Source organism: Glycine max, chromosome 11 (genome assembly GCF_000004515.6).
Source record: "Glycine max cultivar Williams 82 chromosome 11, Glycine_max_v4.0, whole genome shotgun sequence".
Lineage (NCBI taxonomy): Eukaryota > Viridiplantae > Streptophyta > Magnoliopsida > Fabales > Fabaceae > Glycine > Glycine max.
In genome coordinates this window covers 35,200,775-35,227,244 of record NC_038247.2, presented here as the reverse complement: position 1 = coordinate 35,227,244, position 26,470 = coordinate 35,200,775, and the positions used below count along the sequence as shown (strand labels likewise).

Sequence of the window (26,470 nt, the reverse complement as noted above, 5' to 3'; positions counted from 1 at the left end):
ATTTACTTAATTTTTCATAAGCAAATTAACAGAGTTTTCATTTAAAAGTTGAAATTCTCACGGTTTAGAGTGATGATATCGTAGTGACGAGGCAGGTCATTACAAATTCCATGCAGAGTAAAGGAGTTTGGAACCTTGTAGAGTTGCCTAATGGGGCAAAGACCATTGGTTGTAAATGGGTCTTTAAGACCAAAAGGGATTCATTAGGCAACATTGAGAGATACAAGGCAAGACTCGTTGCTAAGGGATTTACTCAAAAAGAAGGAATCGACTACACATAGACTTTTTCTCCTGTATCTACGAAAGATTCTCTTCGTATTATTTTGGCATTAGTTGTTCATTTTCACCTTGAGTTGCAACAAATGGATGTGAAAACAACATTTCTTAATGGTGATTTAGAGGATGAGGTTTATATGAAACAACCTGAAGGCTTCTCCTCTAGTAGTGGTGAGCATTTGGTTTGCAAGCTTAATAAATCTATATATGGTTTAAAACAAGCCTGCCGTCAGTGGTACCTTGAGTTTCATGGGATAATTTCTTCATTTGGTTTTGATGAAAACCCCATGGATCAATGCATTTATCACAAGGTCAATGAAAGTAAAATATGTTTTCTTGTTTTATATGTAGATGATATTTTAGTTGCAGCCAATGATCGGGATTTGCTACATGAGGTGAAACAATTTATCTCTAAGAATTTTGACATGAAGGATATGGGTGATGCATCTTATGTCATCGTCATTAAGATTCATATAGATAGACCTCGAGGTATTTTAAGTCTACCACAAGAAACCTATATTAACAAAATTTTGGAGAGATTTTAGATGAAAGATTGTTCACCAAGTGTTGCTCCCATTGTGAAGGGTGATAGGTTTAATTTGAACCAATGCCCAAAGAATGACTTTGAGAGAGAACAGAAGAAAAACATTCCTTATGCTTCAGTTGTTGGAAGCCTTATGTATGCTCAAGTGTGCACAAGGCCTGACATTGCTTTTGCAATTGGAATGTTAGGAAGATATCAGAGTAATCCATGTATTGGCCACCGGAGAGCTACTAAGAAAGTGATGAGGTACCTTCAGGGGACCAAAGATTACATGTTTATGTATAGACAAATAGATAATCTAGATGTGATTGATTATTCAGACTCGGACTTTGCTGACTGTGTTGACTCTCGCAAATCAACATCTAAGTATATTTTCATGATGGCTGGTGGAGCTATTTCATGGAGGAGTGTTAAAAAGACTTTGACTACTACTTCTACCATGGAAGTTGATTTTGTCTCTTGTTTTGAGGCTACATCACATGGTGTATGACTTAAGAGTTTCATTTCTAGGCTAAAGATAGTTAGTACTATTTCAAGGCCTTTGAGAATTTTCTGCGATAATTCAACTGCTATCTTTATAGCTAAGAATAACAAAAGCGGAAGTCGAAGTAAGCACATCGACATTAAGTATTTAGCCATTAGAGAAAGAGTAAAAGACAAGAAAATGGTCATTGAGCATATAAGCACTGAGTTGATGATCGTTGATCCTTTAACTAGGGGCATGTCATCGTTTAATTCAAGGATCATGTAGAAAGAATGGGACTTGGTTCCACCTTATGATTGTATACGTACAGGTTAAAATTGAAAATTTTGTATTGTGATATTTTTTCATATTCAGGTGCACATTGATCTATTTGAGAAAAAATATGTTTTGGACTAAGAATAAACATTGGGTTTATTCATTACGTTTTATTACCACTTTGAGTATGTTGCTTGGGAAATTGAGCATATTGTAATACATGGATGATATTACTCGTTATAAGAGGAACTATCACTATGATTCGTATATTCATTTTTTAAGAAGATTGAGCATTGACTTATTTTAATTATTAAGTCAAAATGTTTAGACCAAGTGGAAGAATGTAATAATTTGGTTTGTACGTTTTGGAAAATGAAAAGTTCCATCAGTTTTGGAATTGAGAAGCCAAATTGAATGGCTACTAATGGGTGGTAATGACCACTAATGAGTGGTAATGGCTATTAAATTCATTCTTGATGGTAGAATGCCTATGTATAGCACATGTATTTGGTCCCTGAGCTCACCTCTTCTAATTTCATCTGATACACCATATATCATCTATAGAGAGAGAGTGAGAGCTTGAAAGAACCAAAACAAGCTAGTTCTTTCATGGCAATTACTGGAGGTATAATGACATGTTTTTCATTTTATAGTTTGCAATATTGTAAGTTAAAATTTTTAATCTAACAGAAATAAGAATGTTAAAGATAAATTTGTGATGATACAACAAAATATAAAATACATAATGATTTCATATGAGAAAAGATTGATATAAATTAATGTGATTTAGATATGTACAAATAAGATCCCAAGAGACATTAGTTAGAATGATAGATGACATAGTTTTTAGATAGGGAAAAAAAAGAAAAAAATGAAGACTAAAAATGATGTCGAAAAAATCATTAAAGAAGATTTAGATTTAATAATGTTTTTAAAATTTTAATTTTTAATCATATCAAATAGCGTCATATAATTCATGTATTCCGCATTATCTAGTGAAATAATAAAATTCTAGCCGTTGTTATTATACACACTACTAAAAAAAGGCTTTTTACGACACGTAATCTATGTCGGTCGTAGAGAAACTGCTTTTGATATTGATACGGTGGCATTTTTGTAATTATTATGAAAGAAATTATATTTTACGACACACATTCTAAGGCGGTTTTTGAAAACCGCCTTAGAATGTTATGTTTTATAAAATTTACGCCGATTTTAGTCAAAAACCCGTCATAATTGTTAAAAAAGCAAAACACGCACTCTCGGTCCGTTTTGCTTATGAACCCTAGCCTTGCGCCCACAGCTTTATGAACCCCTTTGACACACCTAAATCCCTTACACTGCAACACCCTACCTGTTGTTCTTCCATTGAAGTGGACAAGGTGGACTTCACAGCTCCAACTTCCCTACTCGACCTAACATTTCGTGAAGAAAGAGATTGAGCTCATTTCACATAAACGAGGTTAGTGAAGTCCATGGTTTCTGAAGTACATGGTCTTACTTTTGGCTTATTAGTAAACCCAAAAAATTTGAAATTGTGGGTTGATATGGTTTCTCAAACAGGAAGGGTAATGTCCCTCTTCTTGAATCTCTTCTCTTTGTGCTTGTCATGTTTTCAAGTATTCCTCTTTTTTATGCGCTGAGATATGATATTGCAATACCTGCTTTTGCATTTTTTATTTGATATATCTGTTTCAGTTTGTGTTCCCATTTTCATGTTTTTTGGGCGGGCTTTTAGTTACCTTCCCCACTGTGTGGTCTAGTAAACCTATTGTACAAAGATAAAATAAAATGCTTAGTATTTGGTATTTAATTGAAAAAAATGGCTTTCTGAGTGCGGAAGGGGGTAAATTTTGGGTGTTGTTTACACCAAGTGATTCTGCTACTATTTTTTACTTCTGGGGGTAAACATTAAGGATATACCAATTATAGAAACAACAGAGTGATCTATTGTGTTCAAACTTAGCAACAATTTCTTTTCTATTTACAACTCATATTTCACTGTATATTGTTTAGCGATAGCAGTGTTTTTTTAAAAAACCAATGTGCAGCATCATATCCAGTGCTTAGTGAAGTACAAGTGACTTCTCAGGACAAAGCCAAATTCATGAGAATGCTAATAACAAATTAAGAGGAAGGAAATTAAATGCATATTTACCTAGTGCCAGAATGCAAGTAAATAGAGCAAATAGAACTTTCTCGATAATTTTCGTAAATAGTCCAAGTGCAGAACCGCCAATGCAAAGTTGCTTACACATTGCTACTGTTTCTATCATTCCTGAAAACCTATTTTTTGTCATAGTGTGAGAAATGTTGTTGGTAATAAGCATTTCAAATTGAGAGGATAAGAGTGCTCTAAATATGTGTTTTGCTTGGGACTGATGCAGATAGACTTGCATTTATAGGCTGAGGGAAGCCACGTTAATTACAATCATGGACCAGATATATTAGTATTTAATTTAAGAGTCTTAACAAGTTAGATTCCCCTACACTACTTTCTTTTTATATGACAAAATAGTTTAAAATATGCATTTACACACATTATTTTTTTTATGCCAAACAAGTCAAATGTAAAAGTGAGATGAGGATTTTGACATGTAAATATCGTTTTTGAGAATTTAAGTAACATAGGAGTATTGATGAATCATGAATGGTTGATCACGTGTAAGCCTCTTGCGATGCATAGATAGAGAGCAAATACTCGTGGCTAATTAATAAAAGAATCTTACTACTGAGAGAAAGCACAGGAATTTTGAAAGATAAAAAAACTAGTAGTATTTTACTAGCTCCAGAATCTCATATATTCTAGTAGCATTTTGAGTTTGCCTAATTATAATAGGCAAAATAATTAGGCTTACAGGGATATTTTACATCACACCAATTCACCAAAGAATGTTGTGAGAACAAAGTAGCACACGCAAAGGAAAATAGCTAGTTTAATTACCACCTAATTTTCTTGAAAAAATGCTTAGTATTTGGTATTTAGTTGGAAAAAAATGGCTTTTTGAGTGCGGGTGGGGGTAAATTCTGGGTGCTGTTTACATGAAGTGATTTTTCTACTATTTTTTACTTCTGGGGGTAAACATTAAGGATATACCAATTATAGAAACAACAGAGTGATCTATTGTGTTCAAACTTAGCAACATTTTCCCTTCTATTTACAGCTCACAGTTCACTTCACTTAATTTAGTTAAAATGTTTGACTTTGTTTAAGGTTTTTTTTTTTTTTTACTTATAAGTGAAGTGAACTGTGAACTCTATCTTTTTCCATTTGGAATTCTCTGCTCATAATTTTCAACACAAAAGGCCTACCTTCCTCTTTGTTATGAGCATTTTTTCTTACTAGTGATCATCATTTTTCTTACCACTCCGTGGTGTTGTCCTGTTTTCCACTGGCTTAAAATTTTGATTTCATTTTTCATTTACTAAAGGGTGCTTCTAATTTTGTGTCATGCCATGCCCTTGTTAATCTTTTTGCATAGTCCATGGCATTAGGAATCAAGTTAAAATTGTACCAACAAAAATAAAATGTAATTTGGAAAAACTATGACGGCAAAAATTAAGAAAATGGAACTAGCTGTATGTGTTTTGAAAGTTAAAACAATTTAGTATACTTTTAATTTCTAATCCATAATTTGTGACACATACTTGAACAGAAAAGTAATTTTCAACATATAAACTTGAAACTTTAATAAAACACTTTAATCTTTTATCTAGCTGTTTTTTAGTTGCTACTCTTTAAATAGTTTCTTGATAATGCTTAATATTAGGTCCTATGTAGATAATGTCATTTGTTTCCTTTGCTAATATATAGTTGTATGTTACTTGAGAATTGAGATGATATGCATTTATGATGAGTAACTAAAACTTGTTGTGCACCAGAATAATTACAGATAGTTAATTTGAAATTTTGAAGACATATTATAAGGAAATTTGTCATGCTTAAACCAGTATATACTACTTATAACCTCTGGATACTTGTCTACCCAATAGGAAAATTTGTCAAGAGTAATATTAGTTTTGCTTTAGCCAAGTAATATTAGTTTCCTGGCAAGAGTTTTAGGACTCATGAACCAACTCCCGCAAGTCCATAACTAATTTTTGGTATAGCTTCTAAACAAATAAATACAAACAAGTGAAGATAATTGGCAGAAGAATTTAAAGAAAGAAGCTGTACCCATAAAAAATGACAAAACCTAAAATTATACACATCCTGGATAAATAAAGATACAACTTTTTCACCAATGAAAACAATCTACAATGCTATACATATCACTTGTAGGTACTTTCTATCTAACTTTCCCACACTCTTGTAATCTTGTTGGATATCAAGTATCTCAAAAATTGAAAGTAATAGGGCGATTGAATTTGTAAAACCTCTATTTTTTAAAAGAATAAAATTGTTAAAAATAAAGATATAGCCTTAGTTTCGGTCAATTGGATATCAACCCGGTACCCATCTGAGTATACTCTGCTAATTAGGTCTCGCGTTAGAAAATTAATTGTCACCTTTCACCTTTTCTTTCTCTATAGGGATGGGCCTTAAGTATTTGAATCATTTTGTAAATAATTTGGAAATTAAGAGACCCACTTTAAAGTTTGTAGTCTCTATGTTTTGTATTTAAAGTTTGTAGTCTCTATGTTTTGTATTATAGGAGTTACGAAGGTTGTCTTCTACTTAACTATAGATTTCTTTACTTTTTTCCTCCAATTTTCTTTTAAAGTCCTCATTCTACTCTGTAACAGCAAAGAACTTAAGATGAGTCATGAGTCACTAGTATCCACTCTCTCATGGGTATCCTTGTCATGTATTGTATACTTTTTATCTATGATGAAGTTGGCACTACATGAAAGTGGTGGTAAGAAGATGCTTATTAATGAAAAACTATGATCAAGTGTTGAAAATGTGAGAAATTGAATGTGATTTGCATGGAGTAAACTCTATTTTTTTTCCTTAAAATTGTAAGCGTTTTTTAACTTAAAAAAAACAGTATTTTAGTCCCTACTTTGCAAAATATGATTTAGTTTAGTCTATTTTAGTGTAAAATGACAATAAAAATATAGTTTAGTCCCTACCATCTTTGACACTGCAGGCCTAGCTAGCCTCTTCTCCTTCCAATCAACCCCACGATGTTGAGGAACTTCCCAGCTCGAACTTCCAAGTTCGTGAACAAATTAGTTTGCATTAAGGAGTGGTAGTTTGTCAACAAGGACATTGGAGTCACTGCAAAGAAACTAAGTTAGTGAAAAAATTACCTTCTTTTAGTCAAGATAAGGTTGTCGTAGTGTTCAACAGAGGTCGCGGGTTTGACATAACTTAACCTTGTTTTGTTGTTGTTGTTTGGTAATGGTGGTTGCAGGGAAGATATTCGAACAACAGTTGATACCTACTTCACTGGGCTGCAAACGGGTCAGTGTGTATTTGTTGATTTTATCTGGTTGATGCATGTTCATTTATAGTTGTTAATTAGGGTGATGTTGTTTAAGTAAATTCAGTTGAATGGATTGAAGATTATTTATGTTGATGTTAACAATTGTTTTATTTTGTGTGTTTAGGGAAATTTGTGTTTGCCTGCATTTATGTGTTTACAGTGTATGTAATTTTAATTTTAGGTGTACTAGATATAGTACTGTAGGTTTTGGATTATATATGAATGAATGCAAGGTATCTGGGTTGGGTTATGGTTACTCCAGAAAGAGAACAATAACCATCAGATGCATAATTTGTTAACACTCCAATACCAGAAACTTTAATTACCAGACATGGTTTGACAGTGACATCATTTTCTCTCCTGCAAAGGACAACAAACCAGGACAACTGGCTTAGCATAATTTCATTATAAGAAGGAATTAGTTCTCTTGCACATTTTAGAACTGAAACGTCCACTTAAACACAAGTTTTAGACCAAAAATAATTAACTTGTATTCTTCAATGATGGAGATATATCTGTTCTTCAACATGCTGACCAGTACAACTATGGTCTTTCTCAGTCCTAGATGGCCCAGGTGACAAAGGCCCAACCTCATCTGTGGTACCCACCCTGTCCTCTAACACCATTTGGGAACAACAAAGAATCTAAGTAAAAGTCTAAAGTCAGGAATTATTAGACAAACATAGGTAGTATAAATACAAGCATAGTACAAAAATCCACAAACCTGATCCCACAAATTTGTAATTACTAGAATGATGAGTTCCCCAGTTAAATAACAACAACAAAACCAAAAATATAAATTAAAAAACTACGGAAGAAAATATAAAATGAACTTACCTGCTCATCACTGTAGGACTTCGTCTATATTACCATACTTAAAGAATCAATGACTTTATTTTGATTTGTCTCTCTAAGTATAGGATGTCAAGAAAAGTTTACTCCAATCTTGTAAAAGTGATTTAGATAAATTAATGTAAAACTTTTTAGTCCTAGAATCATCGAATTTAATGATGTATATAACTTAATTTCTACATTACAGTCCCATGGTGTGACTTATGTGTGGCTACAGGTGGAGGGTTGCTTTGTCTTCACATTCGACATTTTCTTTTTCTATTGTTTTTGTAGTAATCATATGGTAATTAAAATAAAAATTCTCTAACATTAAAAGAGAAAACATAACACATTGTATCAAATGTTGAGGGTTGTGTCTCCTAGCCCAACTCCACCCCTGTAGAGTTCTATACTTGTGACTCCATAGTCAGTTTCTATTTTCAGGCCACCATACCCTACTAATTTTTTTCCATATGGCCACTATTATCCTCCAATTCATGTGTCTCCAATGCACCAATTTTTAAACCACAATGGTTTCCTCAACAATCATCAGCTGGCAACAAGTATCTACCAGCAGCTGTTGGGATCAAATTCCCTATCCCCTCAATTAAAGGCTACAACAAACACAATAAAGACAGCTCATATTGGAATTCCTTCTAAATCATTTATCACTCCACCTGTAGGATATGCACCATTAATTGTTCTCTTTTAAGTCCTTTGTTCTGGTCATATTTGAGACCATGTTGATTTAAGTAATGGAGTATCAAATGTTCAACACAGTAAATTGGTTTTTGATTTCAATACTTACAAATTAAGTTGGTAATATATTCAATATCTGTAAAATATACTCATAATCAATATACACTCATTTAGTGACTAGGAAGATTTATAAGATTAGGAAGATTGGAAATTATTCTAATTAAATGAAAGCGCTTCTAAGGTACTTTCATGCAATTTGACCATTAGCACCATGTGTAGAAAGCATACAAACTTCAACTCCTGAAATTTATAATTGTAGAAAACCACAACTTTAGAATATATTATTCATTGACAACCTTTATTAAGAATTCATACAACTTATGAATATCATTAGAAAGACACAAAGTTCAGTTCAAATGTGTCCCCTTAAGCCAAAGATGGAAAAGCCAAAAATGACAATTCAAAATCAAACCATCTAATTTAATCTAACGTCAAGCGGAATCAAGAGAGGGGTTTGGTTTCTTGAGTGAGCATGATGATTTGAAAGCCTCAATCTATGAATGACATTTGAGTTGTTCTCCGTTGTTCTCTTCCATACACTTTTTTAAAGCCTGCTGATTTTTGTTTGGTTAGTACTATTCTTTGTTATGCAGATTGACTATGTCTATAATGAGTAACAAGAAATGACAAAGACATGGTAAATATCCAGCATCATTAGCTAACACAAACAAGTCAACACCAGGTCATGTTATTTGCAGTTTCATCTTACTAATGAACATGGCTCACACTTGAAAACTATAACCACATAAAATGTGAGACAGAAAATTACTGACCAAATCCTATGATTAGATCACCAACACAACTACTTGAAACTACCAACCAAAGTCATCCTTTGTTTGACTTTAGACATGGTATGGAAAGATTGAGCAATAAGAAATCCAGTACCAGTGAATTCAAAATGGAATTCAACCATGGTTTGATACATTTCTATCTACACATTTTAAGCACCCCGTCCAAGCGTCGAACCAATCTCTAGAGATAAGGAATGTATCAATCCTACTCTGGTATTACAATTATAACCCAGAGTTGTAACCTTCTTCATTAATCCATACAACATTTAAAAATATTCAACATTCCTTGGGTTACACAAATCTCCTGCCATAAAAGTATGCACCCCTGTATATGGTTCAACACTTGCATTATCATAAATGTTTTTTTCCAATTGAGTTAACAATGTATGATTTTATTTATATTTTCATCAGCTGCTGATAAACGATGTATAATTTGTTGTGCTTCACAGCTATCTACACATTGTTGTGGTTTCTGTGGCTGCAATTTACAAGTTCTGTATTGGACAATTCACACTTTGTTGGTTAACCCACGAGAAAACTGATAGTATTTGAAGCTTCCATTACCGCAGCCATCTATCTAGGTATGTAAGTTAATAGGAATTTTATTTGGATTGTAAGTTTGTTTTTCCATAAATTACTATTATTGTTCATAAAAAATATGTGCATTGTAAGTGAACCCTAGTTTCCCGTTTGAGATTCCATACCATGATTAATATGGATAGTTTGGATTAATTGTGGTATGGATTCTTGAATTGTCTGTTAGGACAGTTTGGGAACTCTTTTTTTTTTTACTTCATTCATAGTTATAGGTTAAGTATGTTGTGGTATATTTGATTTGATTTTGGTTTATTGCTTTTTTCTCCGGGTGCATACTTGATTGTGGTCAATTTAGGTGACCGCTTTCATTTTGTGTATTTAGAAACCAATGCGAAATGCTGCCAAAATTTCATCAAATTTAGCATAACATACTTAACTTGTACATATGAATGAAGCAAAAAAAGTTTGTTCCTAAATGGGATAGGACCTGACCTTCATATAAAAAAAGTGAGACTGTCATGCATGTGCCATAACAGATGCCCTCTTGTAGAACAAAAAACATGAATAGAAGTTGGATTCAAGCACCACGCATAAGCGACGAGTATGAAAAGGGGGTTGAAGATTTCTTGAAGTTTGCAAAACAACATGCACCAGCTGTGGGTGGAAAGTATTTCTTCCCGTGCGTAAACTGTGTGAATGGAATGCGTCAGGCATTATTTGTCATTAGATTACATCTAATTTGTGACGACTTCATTCGAAGTTATACAAATTGGATATGGCACGGTGAATTGCCAGAGGTCTCAACACCCATCGACAATGAGGCGGTACATGTAGAAATCGGATATCGAATGGAAGACATGATATGTGATCTTGGGCAAGAGGGATTTTTGCAAGCTCATGCACCATATTATGAAGATTTGGAAACAGATTCCAAGTTACCGTTGTACTTGGGGTGCACAACCTTCACTCGGTTATCTACAGTGCTAGCTTTGGTCAACTTGAAGGCTAGATTTGGGTGGAGTGACAAAAGCCTGACTGAGTTGCTTGTCTTATTGAAGAATATGCTTCCCAATGATAACAAGTTACCAAATAGTCACTATGAGACTAATAAGATATTATGTCCTGTGGGTATGGAGTATAAGAAGATTCATGCTTGCCGTAATGATTGTGTGTTGTACAGAAAAGAGTTTGCTGAATTGCGGAATTGCCCAACATGTGGGGTATCACGATACAAACAAAATGACGAGGAATACACTGATGATGTAGCCATAACCAACTCTCGTCCAGCAAAGGTTTGTTGGTACCTTCCAATTATACCAAGGTTTAAGCGATTGTTTGCTACTGCACACGATGCTTCTAACCTTCAATGGCATGCAGTTGACAGAATAAATGATGGGTTTCTCCGACATCCGGCTGATTCTCCACAGTGGAAGACAATTGATCACTTGTATCCTAAATTTGGAGCTGAACCAAGAAACCTTTGACTTGGTCTTACTTCAGATGGCATGAATCCATTTGGTAACTTGTCCACTAATCACAGTTCATGGCCTGTGTTGCTAATGATTTACGACCTTCCTCCTTTGTTATGCATGAAGCGCAAATACATTATGTTGTCTATGATGATATCAAGTCCAAGATAGCCAGGAAATGATATTGATGTGTACCTTACTCCTTTGATTGAAGACATGCGCAAGTTGTGGGTAGACGGGGTTGATGTGTATGATGCAAATCAGGGTGAGACTTTCAGGTTGTATGCGATGATATTTTGCACCATTAATGACTTTCCAGCTTATGGGAATTTGAGTGGATATAGTGTGAAAGGTTTACCAGGCTTGTCCAATTTGTGAGCAAAACACAAGTTTCATCCAACTTAAACATAGGAAGAAGATAGTTTATACACGGCACTGTAGGTTTTTAAAACATTATCACCCCTATCGATGATTGAAGAAAGCATTTAATGGTAGCCAAGAGATTAACGAACCCCTGGAACCGTTAGCTCCCCATGAAGTGTATAATCAGGTGAAAGACATTGTAACTATTTTTGGTAAGACACAACGGAAGGATCATGCTAACAAGAATATTTGGAAGAAAAGGTTAGTGTTCTTTGATCTTCCTTATTGGACCAATCTACATGTTTGGCATTGTCTCGACGTTATGCATGTGGAGAAGAATGTTTGTGATAGTTTACTTGACACCCTTCTTAACATCAAAGGCAAGACAAAGGATGGTCTAAAATGTCAACAGGATTTGGTCGATATGGGTATACGAGAACAGTTGCATCCGCAATCACAAGGTCGGCGAACTTATTTGCCCCCATCATGTTACACAATGTCAACTAAGGAGAAAAAACAATTTTGTCATTGTCTTAAAAATGTGAAAGTCCCACAAGGATACTCTTCCAATATCAAAAGCCTTGTGTCAGTTAATGATTTGAAATTGGTTGGCTTGAAATCTCATGATTGTCATGTGTTAATGCAACAATTGTTGCCAGTGGCTGTTCGTGGTATATTGCCTGAAAAAGTAAGGGTTGTGATCACATGCTTGTGTTTTTTCTTTAATGCAATCTGTCGTAAGGTCATTGACCCAAAACAATTGGATGATTTGGAGAACGATGCAACCATTATCCTATGTGAATTAGAAATGTATTTTCCTCCATCGTTTTTTGACATCATGGTTCAGTTAATTGTTCATCTTGTACGTGAGATTCAGTTGTGTGGGCCCGTGTTTTTACGATGGATGTATCCAATTGAATGTTACATGAAGGTGTTGAAAGGATATACAAAAAATCCATATCGACCAGAGGCTAACATTGTTGAAAGATACGTTGCTGAGGAAGCTATTGAGTTTTGTTCACAATATATAGAAATGGCTACACCAATGGAACTTCCTCAAAGTCGTCATGACTACACCATTCAAGGTAGGGGCACACAGGGGTTCAATGTTGTAACCATGGATCGCCAACAGCTGGTACAAGCACATCTATATGTATTACACAACACAACTGAGGTAATCCCTTACATAGATGCTCATAAACAACATCTTAGTCGTATTCACTCAAAAATGAACATGATGAGGTTGTTGCAAGAGCACAATATAACTTTCATACCTTGGTTTGGACAAACAATCTTCACCGATGACAGTGCTTCAAACACATTAAGATTGCTAGCTGTGGGTCCAAATATGAATGTTCCCACTTGGAAGGGATATGATATCAATCAATGTTCTTTCTACACAAAGTCCCAGGATGATAAAAGTAGTGTGCAGAATAGCGGGGTCAGTGTTGATGGTCAATCGAATCACTTTTGCAGTGCTGCTAACAATAATCCCATTGAAGCTTGCATGCCTTACTATGGTGTTATTGAAGAGATTTAGGAGGTTGATTACGGTGAATTTAGAGTACCTCTTTTCAAATGTAAGTGGGTGAATGAAAACATAGGTGTGCGTAAAGACAAAATGGGATTCACTTTAGTAGACCTTAAAAAAGTTGGTTACAAGGATGACCCATTCATAATGGCAGCGCAAGCTTGAAGGTGTTTTATGTAGAAGATCCATGCGACTCTAGATGGGCAGTGGTTTTGTAAGGGAGAACAATTTGCATCGGTCACCTTGTTGATGGATCAACACTTGATGTCACTGACATGCCACCTTTCTCCAAAGATATTCCTTCAACTATTGTTGAACAACAAGAGAATGATGTATATGCAAATCGTACTAATCATGATGAGGGTTTATGGGAGAACATTCGTACGTAACTATGTAAGCACAACCATATAAGTATTACTTAACATTTGTAACATTTATCATGCATAAATTGCTAAGTTGTTTTGAAATTCATGCACCCTATTACATCATTGAATTTGACATATTTATTACACTTGTTTTTTTTCCGTAGGGCCATGGCAACACCACCAACGTCCTCGCCACAATCAAAAAACCCTCCAGAGGTTACTTCGAAAAGGACAAGACAATCCACGAGGCTTAGAAGTCTGACAACTAGATGCTTAGATGGCTCAAGGCCAGTTGTGAACGTGAATCCGGCTACAGGTAAAGGGTCAAGGCCTCATAAAGAGAAATTTCACAGTTATTTAGGGGTTGCCGCAAGGGAAAAAGTTCCAATTGTACACGCGAATTGGAATGTTGTCCCCGACGATCTAAAGACCTTAATATGGAAATATATTTTGGTAAGTCATTCTAAATACACTTCCATTCATGATTTTGTTGTTATGTTACTTTTAAAGGATTCATATACCTACTGTTACATAACACCTTTTGTTGTGAGAATGCAAAAAAAAAAGGTGATGTCAATAGTTGCAGCAAGATAGAGGCAATTTAAGTCTTCATTGACTTCAAAATTTGTCTTTGTTGACAATGAAGGTCAACAAATATTTGATCCTACGATCAAGTATGGCCTTGATCCAAAAACATGGGCGGAATTTGCAAAAAGCCACAAAACCCCTAATTGGCAGGTTTGTTTAAGTATTCCTATATTTGCAATAATCGATTCAATTTTTGCTTTGATTGTTTTGTAACATACATATGACTAGTGCAAGCTTGTGTTTTTAAGGGTATACAAAAGAAGGCCCAGGAAATTAAAAAATTTAATGACTGCCCACACATACTATCTCGTGGGGGGTATGAACTGCTTGACAAGAAACTTATGGAGGAGAAGAGCAAGCGTCGACATGAGGAACATCTGTTTATTGAAAACCCAACACTCAACGTCGACCCACCATCCCCAGTGGCAAGACACTTGAAGTGGAAGATCGCCCACACAAAGCGGTATGGCCAAATGACATCTGAAGTGGCACAAGAAATTGCAGACAAAATTGTGAGTTCATGTATTTTTTGGTTACTGTCATTGCCAAATAATGGCTAGCTAACCTAGTCAACTTTATTTTATTCAAATTCAACAACTGTATATCCATGCAGGATTCATTACAGGAACAAGCAACACAGGGGAGTTTTGTTTCGCATGGGCGATAAGACATACTAAACACGGCCCTTGGCCGACCTGAGCATCCAGGTCGTGTTCACGTCGCAAGGATATGTTTCACAATAAGCCAATACTTTGGCCAAGCCTCACGTTCTTCTAGCACATCCTCACCATAGATAAGCCAACAACAATTGGCTAAAATCATCGGTGGAATTAAGGATGACATAAGAAAGGAGGTACAAGAAGAACACAAGCAGCAGCAAAAGGCTTGGATGAGGGCAATTGAAGAAAAACAGTGGCAAAATTTGGAGATAATGAAGCAAGAGTTAAAAAAAGCACTGAAAATAGAGCTATCTCATATTGCATCACATCAGTCAACCCCCATTGAGGTGCCAGAAATACAAGCTCTACTTGCGCATGTCAGCACAAAGGGTAGCTGCGCTGGACCTGAGGGAAGCGGATTACTTAAAGAGATTTAGAATGTTGATGACGATCTGATGGGCTTGTTCGTAGTTGTTGGGCAAAATATTGTGCTTACGGGCTTGGAAAAAGTGTTCGAGAATTCATCCACCATACATAATGTTTGTTATGCAAATGACGTTGTTAAGGTGAATGTTGTCAGAACATACATGCCTCACGCTGAGGTCCCTATTCCTACATCAGAGGTTCGGATTCTTGAGCAGGCCGTTGGTACATTCGTCTCATGGCTGACACATCTTGTTAGGAAAGTAACTAATGAGGTTAGTTTTTTTCTCCTATGAATCTGTTCTATTTGTTGACATGCATAATTACATGTACACTAATTTCTATTATCATAGGTGGTCATGGGACCCGATAAGCCTCCATTGAAGTCTATTGGAGAGCCAACAGGTTCACATCTTTGGCCATAGATGACCTACTGGGAGAATTGGTTAAGAAGTCGTATGTGGTTTACACAAAGCCAATGGAGTTGGCATCGGACGGGGCGAAATTTGGGTTACCTAATTCGACAAATGGTTTTTTCATCACACATGCAAATGTGACTGAAATCATTTTAGGTGACAAATGTTTAAACATATTTGTACTGCAGTTGTGGATGATGTAAGTAAATCATATTATTTGAGTGGTTGTCATATGTTATTGTCCACACCATATTTGTCTAAGAATATTGTTGATTGTGCTTAAAACAGGTTTATGAATGATTGGAGTACAAGTATTGGTTTTGCTCCAGTGTACGATTTCCTTGAGCCTCAGTCTATACGCTGCACAAAGGACACGCGTGAAGAATGTCAACAGTACATAGAAACATGGGTCAAGGATGATGGGTCGAGAAGTCTACTTAGGACCTTACTTCAATCAGTAAGTCTATTCATGTGGTTGTTATCAATGTGTTTGCATTAGTTTGATGGTGAATTTCATGTTGTTGACTTCAGGGCACATTGGCAACTTCTTGTGTTGTGTCCACGAGAGAACATTGTAGTATGGTTCTATTTTGTACGGAGAAAGCCTGATATTTACATTAAGTTTGCAGTGAACAAGTACTTCGCCACCTTATTCAATTTAGCATTGGTCATTAGTTATAGTTTACTAGTCAAAACATTACATGTTAACTAAAACTTTTGTTATTTTCAAACTTAGTGCAATGAAGAAAATATGCAATAATTTCCAAGGCAAGGACAATGCACCTCCACCTCCATCTCAATGGATTGAGGCTAAGGTATGTCGTAATCCCTGTATTTTTGAAAATTTGAAATAAGTATGATGTTTCAATTGGAATGACCCAACATTTATTGAGTGCTTATATTACATGTAGAGCCATGTACAACCTAGAGCATATGAGTGTGGATATTATGTGATGCATTGGATGTGGTGCATCGTCAGTGGCGGTTTGAAAAATGAACTCCACAACGTATGTCCTCTATTAGACTAACAAATGGATTTGTGTAGTTTGAAATCATACCTAAATGGTTGATGTACTAACTAAATTTTATTTTCTTCCCCTTTGTAGTTTTTTTTTTATGGAACACCATTAGACACTGACACCATGGCGACACTACTCAAGAAATGGGCAGCCTATTTTCTAGAAGTTGGAAAATGGATGTAAATTAGACAAATTTAGATGACATAGGAACATTAAGCACCTTTGTAACGTAAATTTTTCATTGATTAAGACACATCATTATGTCTGGTCATGACTTTTAATTTGGCATTGTTACATGATTATGTGACTTGTTTACGTTATTACCATGCACTGATTTTGGGTTGCGTTTTGTATTGGCCCCAATATAGGATCAGTTTTTTTGTTGTGCAACTCTAATTGTATGCAGGTTAGCGTTCGACATGTTCTTGCTTGGGTCTTCCACTCCGCCGCAACCTTCTCATTCCTTGGTCCTTCAGTCCACCGCAACCTTGCCATTGTCTGTGTAGGTCTACATAGGCAGCCACAAGGTTGGTGTTCACTCCGGTGGTCGTGCGGTAAGTACTCAGGCGCAAGTTTGTTTTTCATGTTGTCATCGATAAAATAGGTTTGATTGAATAATTGATCTTCCTGGCCAACCTTCAAGCCCTTCAGTCTCACACTTTTTAGGTTACATCACTGTCAATGAAAACCATGGAAGGGCCCTTTTCTACTGGTTCTTTGAAGCTCAATCTGAACCATCCAAGAAGCCTCTCCTTCTCTGGCTCAATGGAGGTATGTGATTGTTTGCTATCAAGGTTGTCACATGTCAACCGCCATTCTCATATTATTACATACTTTTCCACTTTACAACTAAGGTTATAACTAGATTAGAGATCCTATTATATTGATATCATTTCATTTGATTAATTTGTTTGCTTGGAAGGCCCCAGATTCTCCTCTATTGGGTATGGCGCAGTTGTGGAGATTGGACCTCTTATAGTCAACAAAAATCGGGAAGGACTACATTTCAACACACACTCCTAGATTCAAGGTTTGTACATAGTACATTTGTATATTATTTCCATCTTTGGACTTTGTAGTATGTTCCTTTTTTCCATCTTTGGACTTTGTAGTATGTTATACAGTTGTTGAGGATTTATTTTGCTTACTTGAAAATTTGAAAACCTTGTAGAAGCAAATTTTTTATTTGTGGAGTCACCTGTGGGAGTTGGATTTTCTTATACTAACACATCTTCTGATCTCACCATATTAGAGGATAATATTGTGGGTGAGTTTCCTTTACAGAAGCCTGACCTCATCTGATTTTGTTGAATCATTAAAGTGGCCATATTTGACAAACTACTTGAATCAGCTGAGGATGCCTACAATTTCTTGGTGAATTGGCTACAAAGATTCCCACATTTCAAATCCCGAGACTTTTTTATATCAGGAGAAAGCTATGGTGGTTAGTAAGCAAATTGGTGTCAGTTCTAGTTGGATAGAGTGTTGAATTAGCTTAAAAAGTTGAAATTATGTTAATTTTGTGGCAGTGAACCTCTCTAGAGAGAGTCTTGTGCAAGATGATTTAGTTCTTTGAGTATCAAGAAAGGTCAAGTGATGGTTGATCAAGCTCATTTAGTTATCATTTGCATCTCTGTTGGGGTGGCCCTTGGAGTTTTGATAGCTTATCTCATACATGTTGGCATAAGGTGGTACAAAAAGAGAGCTCATCTTAGCCAATCTGCAAACGAGCCTAGTTTAACAACTATCCCTATACGAACAAATGGATTAAAAACTAGCATTAACTTTAGTGTTTCTCTCACCAGTTCCATAGCCACTTCAAGGTCACCAAATCCTCACAAAAGCTCGTGTTCAACTTGGTGGAGTCATCAGAATAAAGATGGTTTTGCTTCAGTATCAGGCATTTTGAAGTACTCATACAAGTACATTTCTCTCTTGAGCATGAGCCCTGCTCTTTCTTTCTTTCTTCTAAAATGTTTTGTTTTTGGATAGCTACTATTAGGATTTAAATTGTATACTTGCTGCATTAAAAAAGTTTTGATTACTTGATTTGTGGAAATGTGATGTTTTTGATATCCTTTTATGATGAAGTTCCATTGTATGTAAGAGCATCCACCTTGCAAAACTTTATTTACATTGCATGTTAGTTTGGAAGAAAAAAGAGAAAATAGGACTTGGGATATCTTAGATAATAAAAAAAGCATCCAAGGACATCAATATTTGCAATGGGCTATCTGACATTTTACATGTTATAGAGAAATTCAAAAGGCTACACAAAACTTCACAAATACATTGGGAGAAGGATCCTTTGGCACAATTTATAAAGCCATGATGCCTACACGAGAGGTGGTAGCTATGAAGATGCTTGGACCCAATTCCAAACAAGGGGAGAAAGAATTTCAAGCAGAGGTATTTGCTAACAACTTTTTACTTCGTTTTTTGGGTTATTGAAAAGATCTTCACAAAGGATTACTTTAATACAAGGCTTGTGGGATGCGGAAATTTTATTTTCTTTTGGAACTTCACTTGTGATTTATATACCATATACATTAAATAGTCTAATGTTCATACTTTAACCCAAGTTTAGTCATTTCCCGGAAGGTATGGTATGGTGTGCTGGTTGATTTGAAGTTTTGAACTCTGTTTTGAAACATACATTCCTAAAAATGACCAGAAAATTTATTTGAGTTTATATTTGCATTCTACATATGGTCATCATCATTGGCACATAAAATCCTACTGAGGCAATAAGTTCCTTTATTTGCCAGATGATATAATTAATTAAAACAGTAGGGATACCACTTATTTCTACTGGGTTCACTTAATGTAATAATATTGGTTCTTATTGGGGCCACTCCAAGTATTACTCCATGAATTTAACATTAATCACCACTTATTTCCACTGTGCTTTTAATGAGATGTTGATCGAGGTGCTTATGCTTGGAAGACTGCATAATCAGAATCTTGTAAATTTGTTAGGATACTGCATAGATAAAGGACAATTTATGTTGGTTTACGAGTTCATGAGTAATGGAAGTTTACAAAACCTTTTATATGGTAAGCAGAAGATCTTTCATGTTCATCTTAGGATTTTTTTATGTGATAGTTATATATCAAGACTTGCATGATAATCTCACCAAACAGTCAGGAAGATCTTGCTTTCTTTTACATGTTTTTAGTAGTCCATAATTATTAGTATATGTAATGTATTTTTCACCTTTTCCCTGTATGAGACACAACAAAGGAATTTTTCTTTATATTTGAAGTTTTAACCCTTTAATCTTATACATAAAGTTGTCTTTAATATCTATTGAGAATAGTTGGAGTTGTGCATGCATGTAGGTGACGAAAAGGAACTGAGTTGGGATGAAAGGCTGCAAATTGATGTTGATATTTCACACTGAATAGAATACCTTCATGAAGGGGTATGTTTAATGTTATATTTTCTCTTATTCTATATGAAAGTGTCCTTGGTTAACATGAATATGCATGGAATAGGTAGTCCCACCCGTTGTTCATCGTGATTTGAAATCTGCTAATATATTGCTTGATCACTCAATGAGAGCTAAGGTAAGCCTTTTCCTACTACCGCTTTTTGATAGACAGTTTCTTTTATTCATTTTCTAAGGTTTTGATATGGTATCAACTCAAACACCTGAAATTTTTGGAATTTCCTTAATTACATGAATGGACAGTATTCCCTAATTATACCAAATATCTCAATGATATTTCCTTCACTATCTCAACATTCATTCAAAATGAAGGCTGCAGCTTATTAAGCTTTAAGCGTGTTATAATTAAATCCTTTTTTTTATTTATGAAAACAAACAAATCCTAAACTAGGTTGGGGTAAAAAAAGTCTAGATTCTAAGCACAACCACAAAACAACTAGGGTTGGCCCAAGAAACCAAGCATAGCCACCAAACAAGATGAGTACAACAAACCCCAAACAAGAAGAGGGTTGCAACAAATCAAACATAGAGTTGTCAAACAAGAAGAGAGGTGTTACAAACCAATAGCAACATTCAAGTAAGAAGAGAGGGGAAAAGCAAACCAACTGCAGCCGCCAAACAATAAGAGGGGTGTTGCAGAGTTAATCTTTGATCGAAACAAAGATGGGAGCAAATACCCCTTTATTAATCTTAAAGGTTTTATTGTAAGTAAACACTCTAATTAGGAAGGAAAAAAGGATAAAATTTAGATGTAGTTCTTCACATGTTTTTGGCTTTATTCTCTAATCAAAAATCAAATTTTTATCTTAGTAATTCCCACCATCTAATAATTTTCATAACTGATACATATGGTTGTTTAGCTTTAAGATATAAAGAATATGCATTAAATGACATAAGGGATTATAACTTGCTTTCGGCAAAACTATCACGTACTCATGTGCCCTGTATGTAGGGATTATGCCCTTTACTGTGATTTCCTTTTTGGAATCATCATTCTTATATCATGACTCGCATTAATTAGGCTTTGTTTCCATTTGTTGGCCATAAAGAATTTTTACTCACATATGAAAAAAAATAGTACAGTACATCAAAAACTTAAAGATAGAATTTTTGGTTATTTCAATTTCGTGTTTTATTTATTTTTTAATTAATTTTGTTTTTGGTACAGTGGAGACGCAGAAGGAAGAGTGTTGGTGATAGGAACACGATATTGCGTTGAGGCTCTGGGATTACCTTTAAAGTCTAGGTGGCGAACTTGGTACCATGATAATCAGGTTCATGCCATTAATCTTCCTAATTTAAGAACCATTCTTTAATAATTATAACATAATTTACTTTTGAAAGTTATAATATTATTTTGTAATTACATTAATATATTTAATATCTCAGGGTACAATAATCTTTTATGTACTTTCTATTGAAAGAAAATTTAAGAACCATTTCTTGTTGTTGTCTGTGTGCATTTGTCATCCTGGCAATTTATGTCTGCCTTGGGCTGTTCAATATTTCTTCCACTTCAACAAACCAATCAGTTATTTCCTGCCAGTGTAGGAATAGAGAGTTTTAATCTAATTTTTGCATATGCGGCTTCTATGGTAACTTGTACAAGCTCTTACATGACCTAGGTAAAAGCTGTTGGTGAGATTTTGTAATCACGGGTGAAATTGGGCTGAACATGTGGTTATCTTTTATAAAGTATTAAAAAATATATGCATAAACACAAGTTTGATATCTCTCTAAATGTTCTTCTTATCCTTGTGGAAAATTGTGATTTTGGTTGGTCTATCGTATTTGTGGATATTTTTGGCATAGTTTTATATACTCTTTTCTCCTCTCTTTCACTATGATTGAATGTTCTGTATTACTACCTAAGTGGCTGGGACCACTATATAGTCATGTCAATTTTATAAATATTATGAACATTACATTGGAATTTACTCTCTAATTCATACTGAACAACATTGTCAAGGACCACTTTTAGTGGCATCTGGGTATTGTCACTGTTATTATTGGCATACTTAGTGCATCTTACATTGAGTCGTGTTTTCTTGTGCTGCCTAGTTGTGGTGGGATATATTATGAGAGATATCAAACTTACTTTGGTGGACATTATTGCTTTGACTTTGTGCAGCCAAAGTGTTTGCTGAAAATATATTAGCTTACTATGCATTTTTTTATATTCCTACCATGCTATACTTACAATCTATACAACATGCAGGGGTCCTAGGAGAATGCATTGTGTCATGGATTTCATTTCTTCCACTGCAATTGAAACTGGAGGTGTAGCACCTACACAAACTGTTGATTAGGAAATTAGTCATATTCAAAATATTTTGTTGAATTTCATTATATTTGTATTGTATTACATATAAGCAACATAACTTCTTGTACTTATTCATTAACTAATTTAATACCTGAAATTTGACCTGGGTTTATAAATTTCACAAAAATAATAATAAAAATTCTCATTCTACATCGATTCGCTGATAAACTATGTAGAAAATCTCTTCATTCTATACTAGTTGACTGATAATCGATGTAAAAATCCTTCCAATTCTACATCGATTGACTAATAACCGATGTAGAAACCCTCCCCATTCTACATCGGTATACTGATAACCGATGTAGAAACAATACCCATTCCTCCCAATTCTACATCGGTGGTAGACTGATGACTGATGTAGACACAGTACCCATTTTACATCAATCTCACCACTAGAACTGATGTAGAAAACTCACATTCTACATCGGTTGTACATTTACAACCGATGTAGAACAATCCCCATTCTAAGACGGGTCTAGTATCATGTCATATTCGTACCAATGCCCTTTAAAGACGGCTCTGCAACCGATATTGTTATTCAACAACAGGGGTCTATCATCATGTGTCATAACCGATGTAGAAAACCTTTTTTTTTAGTAGTGACAATCAATTATAAACTGATAATACAATTTTGTTAGTTAATGAACAATGTTGCGTATAACACAATATGTACCAATAAGATCCCAAAAGACATTAGTTAGAATGATAGATGACATAATTTTTAGATAGGAAAAAAAAAAGAAAAAAATGAAAACTAAAAATAATATAGGAGAAAATCATTAAAGAAGATTTCAAATTTAATAATATTTTTAAAATTTTAGTTTTTAATCATATCAAATAGTCTCATATAATTCATGTATTCCGCTTATCTAGTGAAATAATAAAATTCTAGCCGTTGTTATTATACAATCCATTATAAACTGATAATACAATTTTGTTTGTTAATAAACAATGTTTCGTATAACACGATATTATATTTCTATTAATATCATTTATCTAAACATATTAATTATAAATATATTTTAATTGTTTTACCTTTTTAATTCTACAACTCAACTGTAATTGTATTTAATGTTGGTATTAATATATTATTTCAGTCCGTGTTGAAATATAGGTAAACTTGTTTCAACCCATCCCACAAACACTCTTATCAAAAGGTGAAAAAAAAAAACAATTGAATAGATAAAACCGACGATAAAAATAAAAAAGTCATTCAGTATATATATATATATATATATATATATATATATATATATATATATGAACATATGATTAAGAATCAAAATAACAGTAAATAATTATGTTTAGAAATTTAAATTATACAACTAGAAATATTAGGGACCTATTAGAAATTTGTTTAGTTTTAAGAACTAACGTGACAACCTAATACACTTTTAGGAATTAAAGTGATGGCTTATTCTTAATGGTTTTTCAAAATTTGCTTTCAGTTTTAGTAAAATAGTTAAGAATTTTTTTTAACTCTCATATTATATTATTAATTAGTATTTTAGTTTGCACATCATTGAAAATATTTTATTTGGCATATATAATTATATTAATTAATATTTTTCTGTATACAAAATATTTTATTTATTTTTTAAATATGAGAAAAATTAAAAAAAAAAAAGATAAAAAGAAATAGCATACATTATCATTGTGATGCAGATCATGTGTTTCGATGTGGAAAAAATATATTAGGATATTTCCTCAGCATTGACCATTAAAAGTTTTATTTTAATATTTTAATTGCATAAGAATAGATTAAAGAAATGAAAATTTTAAAACTAATTAGTAAATTATGAAAATAATTTGCATTGATTAATTTGATTTTCAGTTATTGTCTGGCATCACTTCATCATTAACCAGATCTAGAATATGGTTCACTTGTCCAATCAACCTATTTCGAATTCCTCCAATCATCAAGATCAATGTGGATGGTAGTTCTTTGGGTAATCTTGGTTCCTCGGGATTTGGTTGTGTCTTCAGGGATCATCTAGGTCAATGGCTGAATGGTTTCAGTGACTTTTGTGGCTTTTGTATGCACCCTTTATAGCCAAAATTCGATCTTTCCTTTCAAACTCTTGGAGTCTCTCCTTCCAGCATATTCTTAGAGAGGGTAATAGGGTTGTGAATTGGCTTGCTAAGTTTGGCTCCAGCAATTATCAACCTTTGTTGCACTGGTGATGCCCTAGGAATCATGTACCCCCTTTGAAAAAAAAAAAAGGAATCATGTACCCTAGAGGCAGCTAGCTGGGCCCTTTTTAATTTCTGTGCTTGTTTCTTTTAATTTCCCACTGATAAAAATAAATAATTTTATAATAATAAAATTTAATATACTTGAATGGTTCAAATGTTGAATCAATTTGAATTCATATACTTGAATTAAAAATGTTTAAAACTTTTAACCAAATATATTTTCAATTGATTAAAAAAATTACATTTAGATTGAATATTTTGATTTAGCACTTATTTTCTAATTAAGTACTTTGTTCATATATTGCATTTTATTAACCTTATCTAAAATATGTAGTTGAAGATTATAAATGAATACGAGCACATTATTGATACAAACAATTAATACTGAAATAAAATTTTGCCAACGTAATCTAACCAAATTTAAATGAATTTATTAAAAAAACACATAATTGAATTTAACAAAAGTGCCGCAACCAAATAAATTCTTAATTTATATCATTGCAATTAATAGATTAAAAAATAATCATAACATTAGTACACCCAACAAAAAAAAACATAACATTAGTTTAATAGATAAATATTATAAACCTTCTAAAATATCACTAAGCGCGTGAATCAATACGCATAAAGTTTTTCCAATTTAACAAATATTAATATATTGTATTGCGGCTTAATGATCATGAAATACATTTATTCATTAGATAAAGACTAATACAGTGAATATTCAAACTTTCTTAAGTATCATTCGAAAATTTTGCTTTCTTAATAATTAAAAAAATGATTACGTGAACTTCTTAAAAACGAATTTAGAGCCCGTTTAAAAATAACTAATAATTATAAAAAAAAAAAAAGCATCATTCATTGTATCAATGTATCGTTTCGTTGGATATACTTGGATATTCCAGCAGTGTTAATTGGTTCATTCTGGTCAAAGAACGTTGCTGGCTCTTATGTGCCCACAAAATACACCAACGACGACGACGTGAGTGTTTGGCATCATTATGTAACATTTTTAAAAAGAAATGGTTGATAATCAAAACGAACCTCACAAGAAGCTCATGAGATTCTTCCATAAATCACATCAATTCTGTCAATAATAAGAAGACGACGATGTTTCTTTCACCCCATATATGAATTTTCAACTACGATTCTCTGACCTACTTTCTTCTTGTTTTTATTCTCGTCATCCCCCACATACCACAAGTATAAGTAGCCGACCTAGCAAAACAATAACAATATGATAATTGATTAATGATATGTGGATAGTTTGACACATCATATACTTGCCCATTCTATTAATCATTTTTTTTAAATCTTTTCGGCTTTGTGCATCTGACTTATCATTTTCTGTCTTTTATGGACACACAAACCGACTTTTAAACACCAGATCTTCAACTTTAATGGCATGTAGTAGTCATCTAATCAATTCATCTAATTAAGGCTTAAAACGACATTATTTTCGAGTTCCCCGCTCATACTTCATGTCGTCGTGTATCTCGTGTGTGTTTTATTTTTCAATATTAATTATTAATTTTTATTTAATGTGAAAAATCTGATCTTATAATCATTCTCTTTTTATTTATTTATTACTATCAAGTCAACCTTATAATTTATTTACTTATCCCGTGAGATCTAATACTACCATCTAGTGTAGCTCTTGCCAAATGTAGTATAATCGCCTAATGATAGTTTCTACCGAAACTTATACTTCATAAGGGTGTCTTGCCCATCATGTATAATTCTAGCCTCGTTTAATT

General features: G+C 33.9%; 1 protein-coding gene and 2 long non-coding RNA genes across 5 annotated transcripts; all 3 read left to right on the top strand.

Moving 5' to 3' along the window:
* The first annotated feature begins 2,806 nt into the window (after positions 1–2,806).
* On the top strand, positions 2,807–15,918 carry LOC102665621 (uncharacterized). Of its 2 annotated transcripts, XR_001383597.3 has the most exons (9): positions 2,807–3,021; positions 6,653–6,798; positions 6,920–6,969; positions 9,822–9,953; positions 13,802–14,090; positions 14,284–14,375; positions 14,474–14,737; positions 14,839–15,582; positions 15,661–15,918. It is a non-coding gene; the product is annotated as an uncharacterized lncRNA (long non-coding RNA). The 2 variants fall into 2 exon arrangements; XR_416945.4 differs by having other exon boundaries at positions 13,802–14,375.
* Positions 15,919–16,298: 380 nt separating this feature from the next.
* On the top strand, positions 16,299–17,290 carry LOC106794207 (uncharacterized). The gene is made up of 4 exons (XR_001383598.3): positions 16,299–16,359; positions 16,460–16,538; positions 16,635–16,730; positions 16,830–17,290. It is a non-coding gene; the product is annotated as an uncharacterized lncRNA (long non-coding RNA).
* A 621-nt stretch (positions 17,291–17,911) lies between these two features.
* On the top strand, positions 17,912–22,658 carry LOC102665254 (calcium/calmodulin-regulated receptor-like kinase 2). Of its 2 annotated transcripts, XM_026124475.2 has the most exons (9): positions 17,912–18,009; positions 18,094–18,186; positions 18,272–18,664; positions 18,998–19,151; positions 19,722–19,799; positions 20,085–20,167; positions 20,241–20,312; positions 21,363–21,468; positions 22,413–22,658. In XM_026124475.2, exons 3-5 carry the CDS (start codon positions 18,339–18,341, stop codon positions 19,731–19,733), a joined length of 492 nt encoding a protein of 163 aa, XP_025980260.1. In that variant the 5' UTR covers positions 17,912–18,009; positions 18,094–18,186; positions 18,272–18,338; the 3' UTR covers positions 19,734–19,799; positions 20,085–20,167; positions 20,241–20,312; positions 21,363–21,468; positions 22,413–22,658. The 2 variants fall into 2 exon arrangements, with proteins under 2 accessions (XP_025980260.1, XP_014619681.1); XM_014764195.2 differs by lacking the exon at positions 19,722–19,799.
* Positions 22,659–26,470: the final 3,812 nt, after the last annotated feature.

What these genes read in the sequence shown, in the direction of transcription:
- LOC102665254 (XM_014764195.2), top strand. Translation starts at nt 18,339, where the DNA reads ATGGTTGATCAAGCTCATTTAGTTATCATTTGCATCTCTGTTGGGGTG. An exon ending in ATTTTGAAGTACTCATACAA is followed by an intron (nt 18,665 to 18,997) that starts GTACATTTCTCT and finishes TACATGTTATAG; the next exon opens with AGAAATTCAAAAGGCTACAC.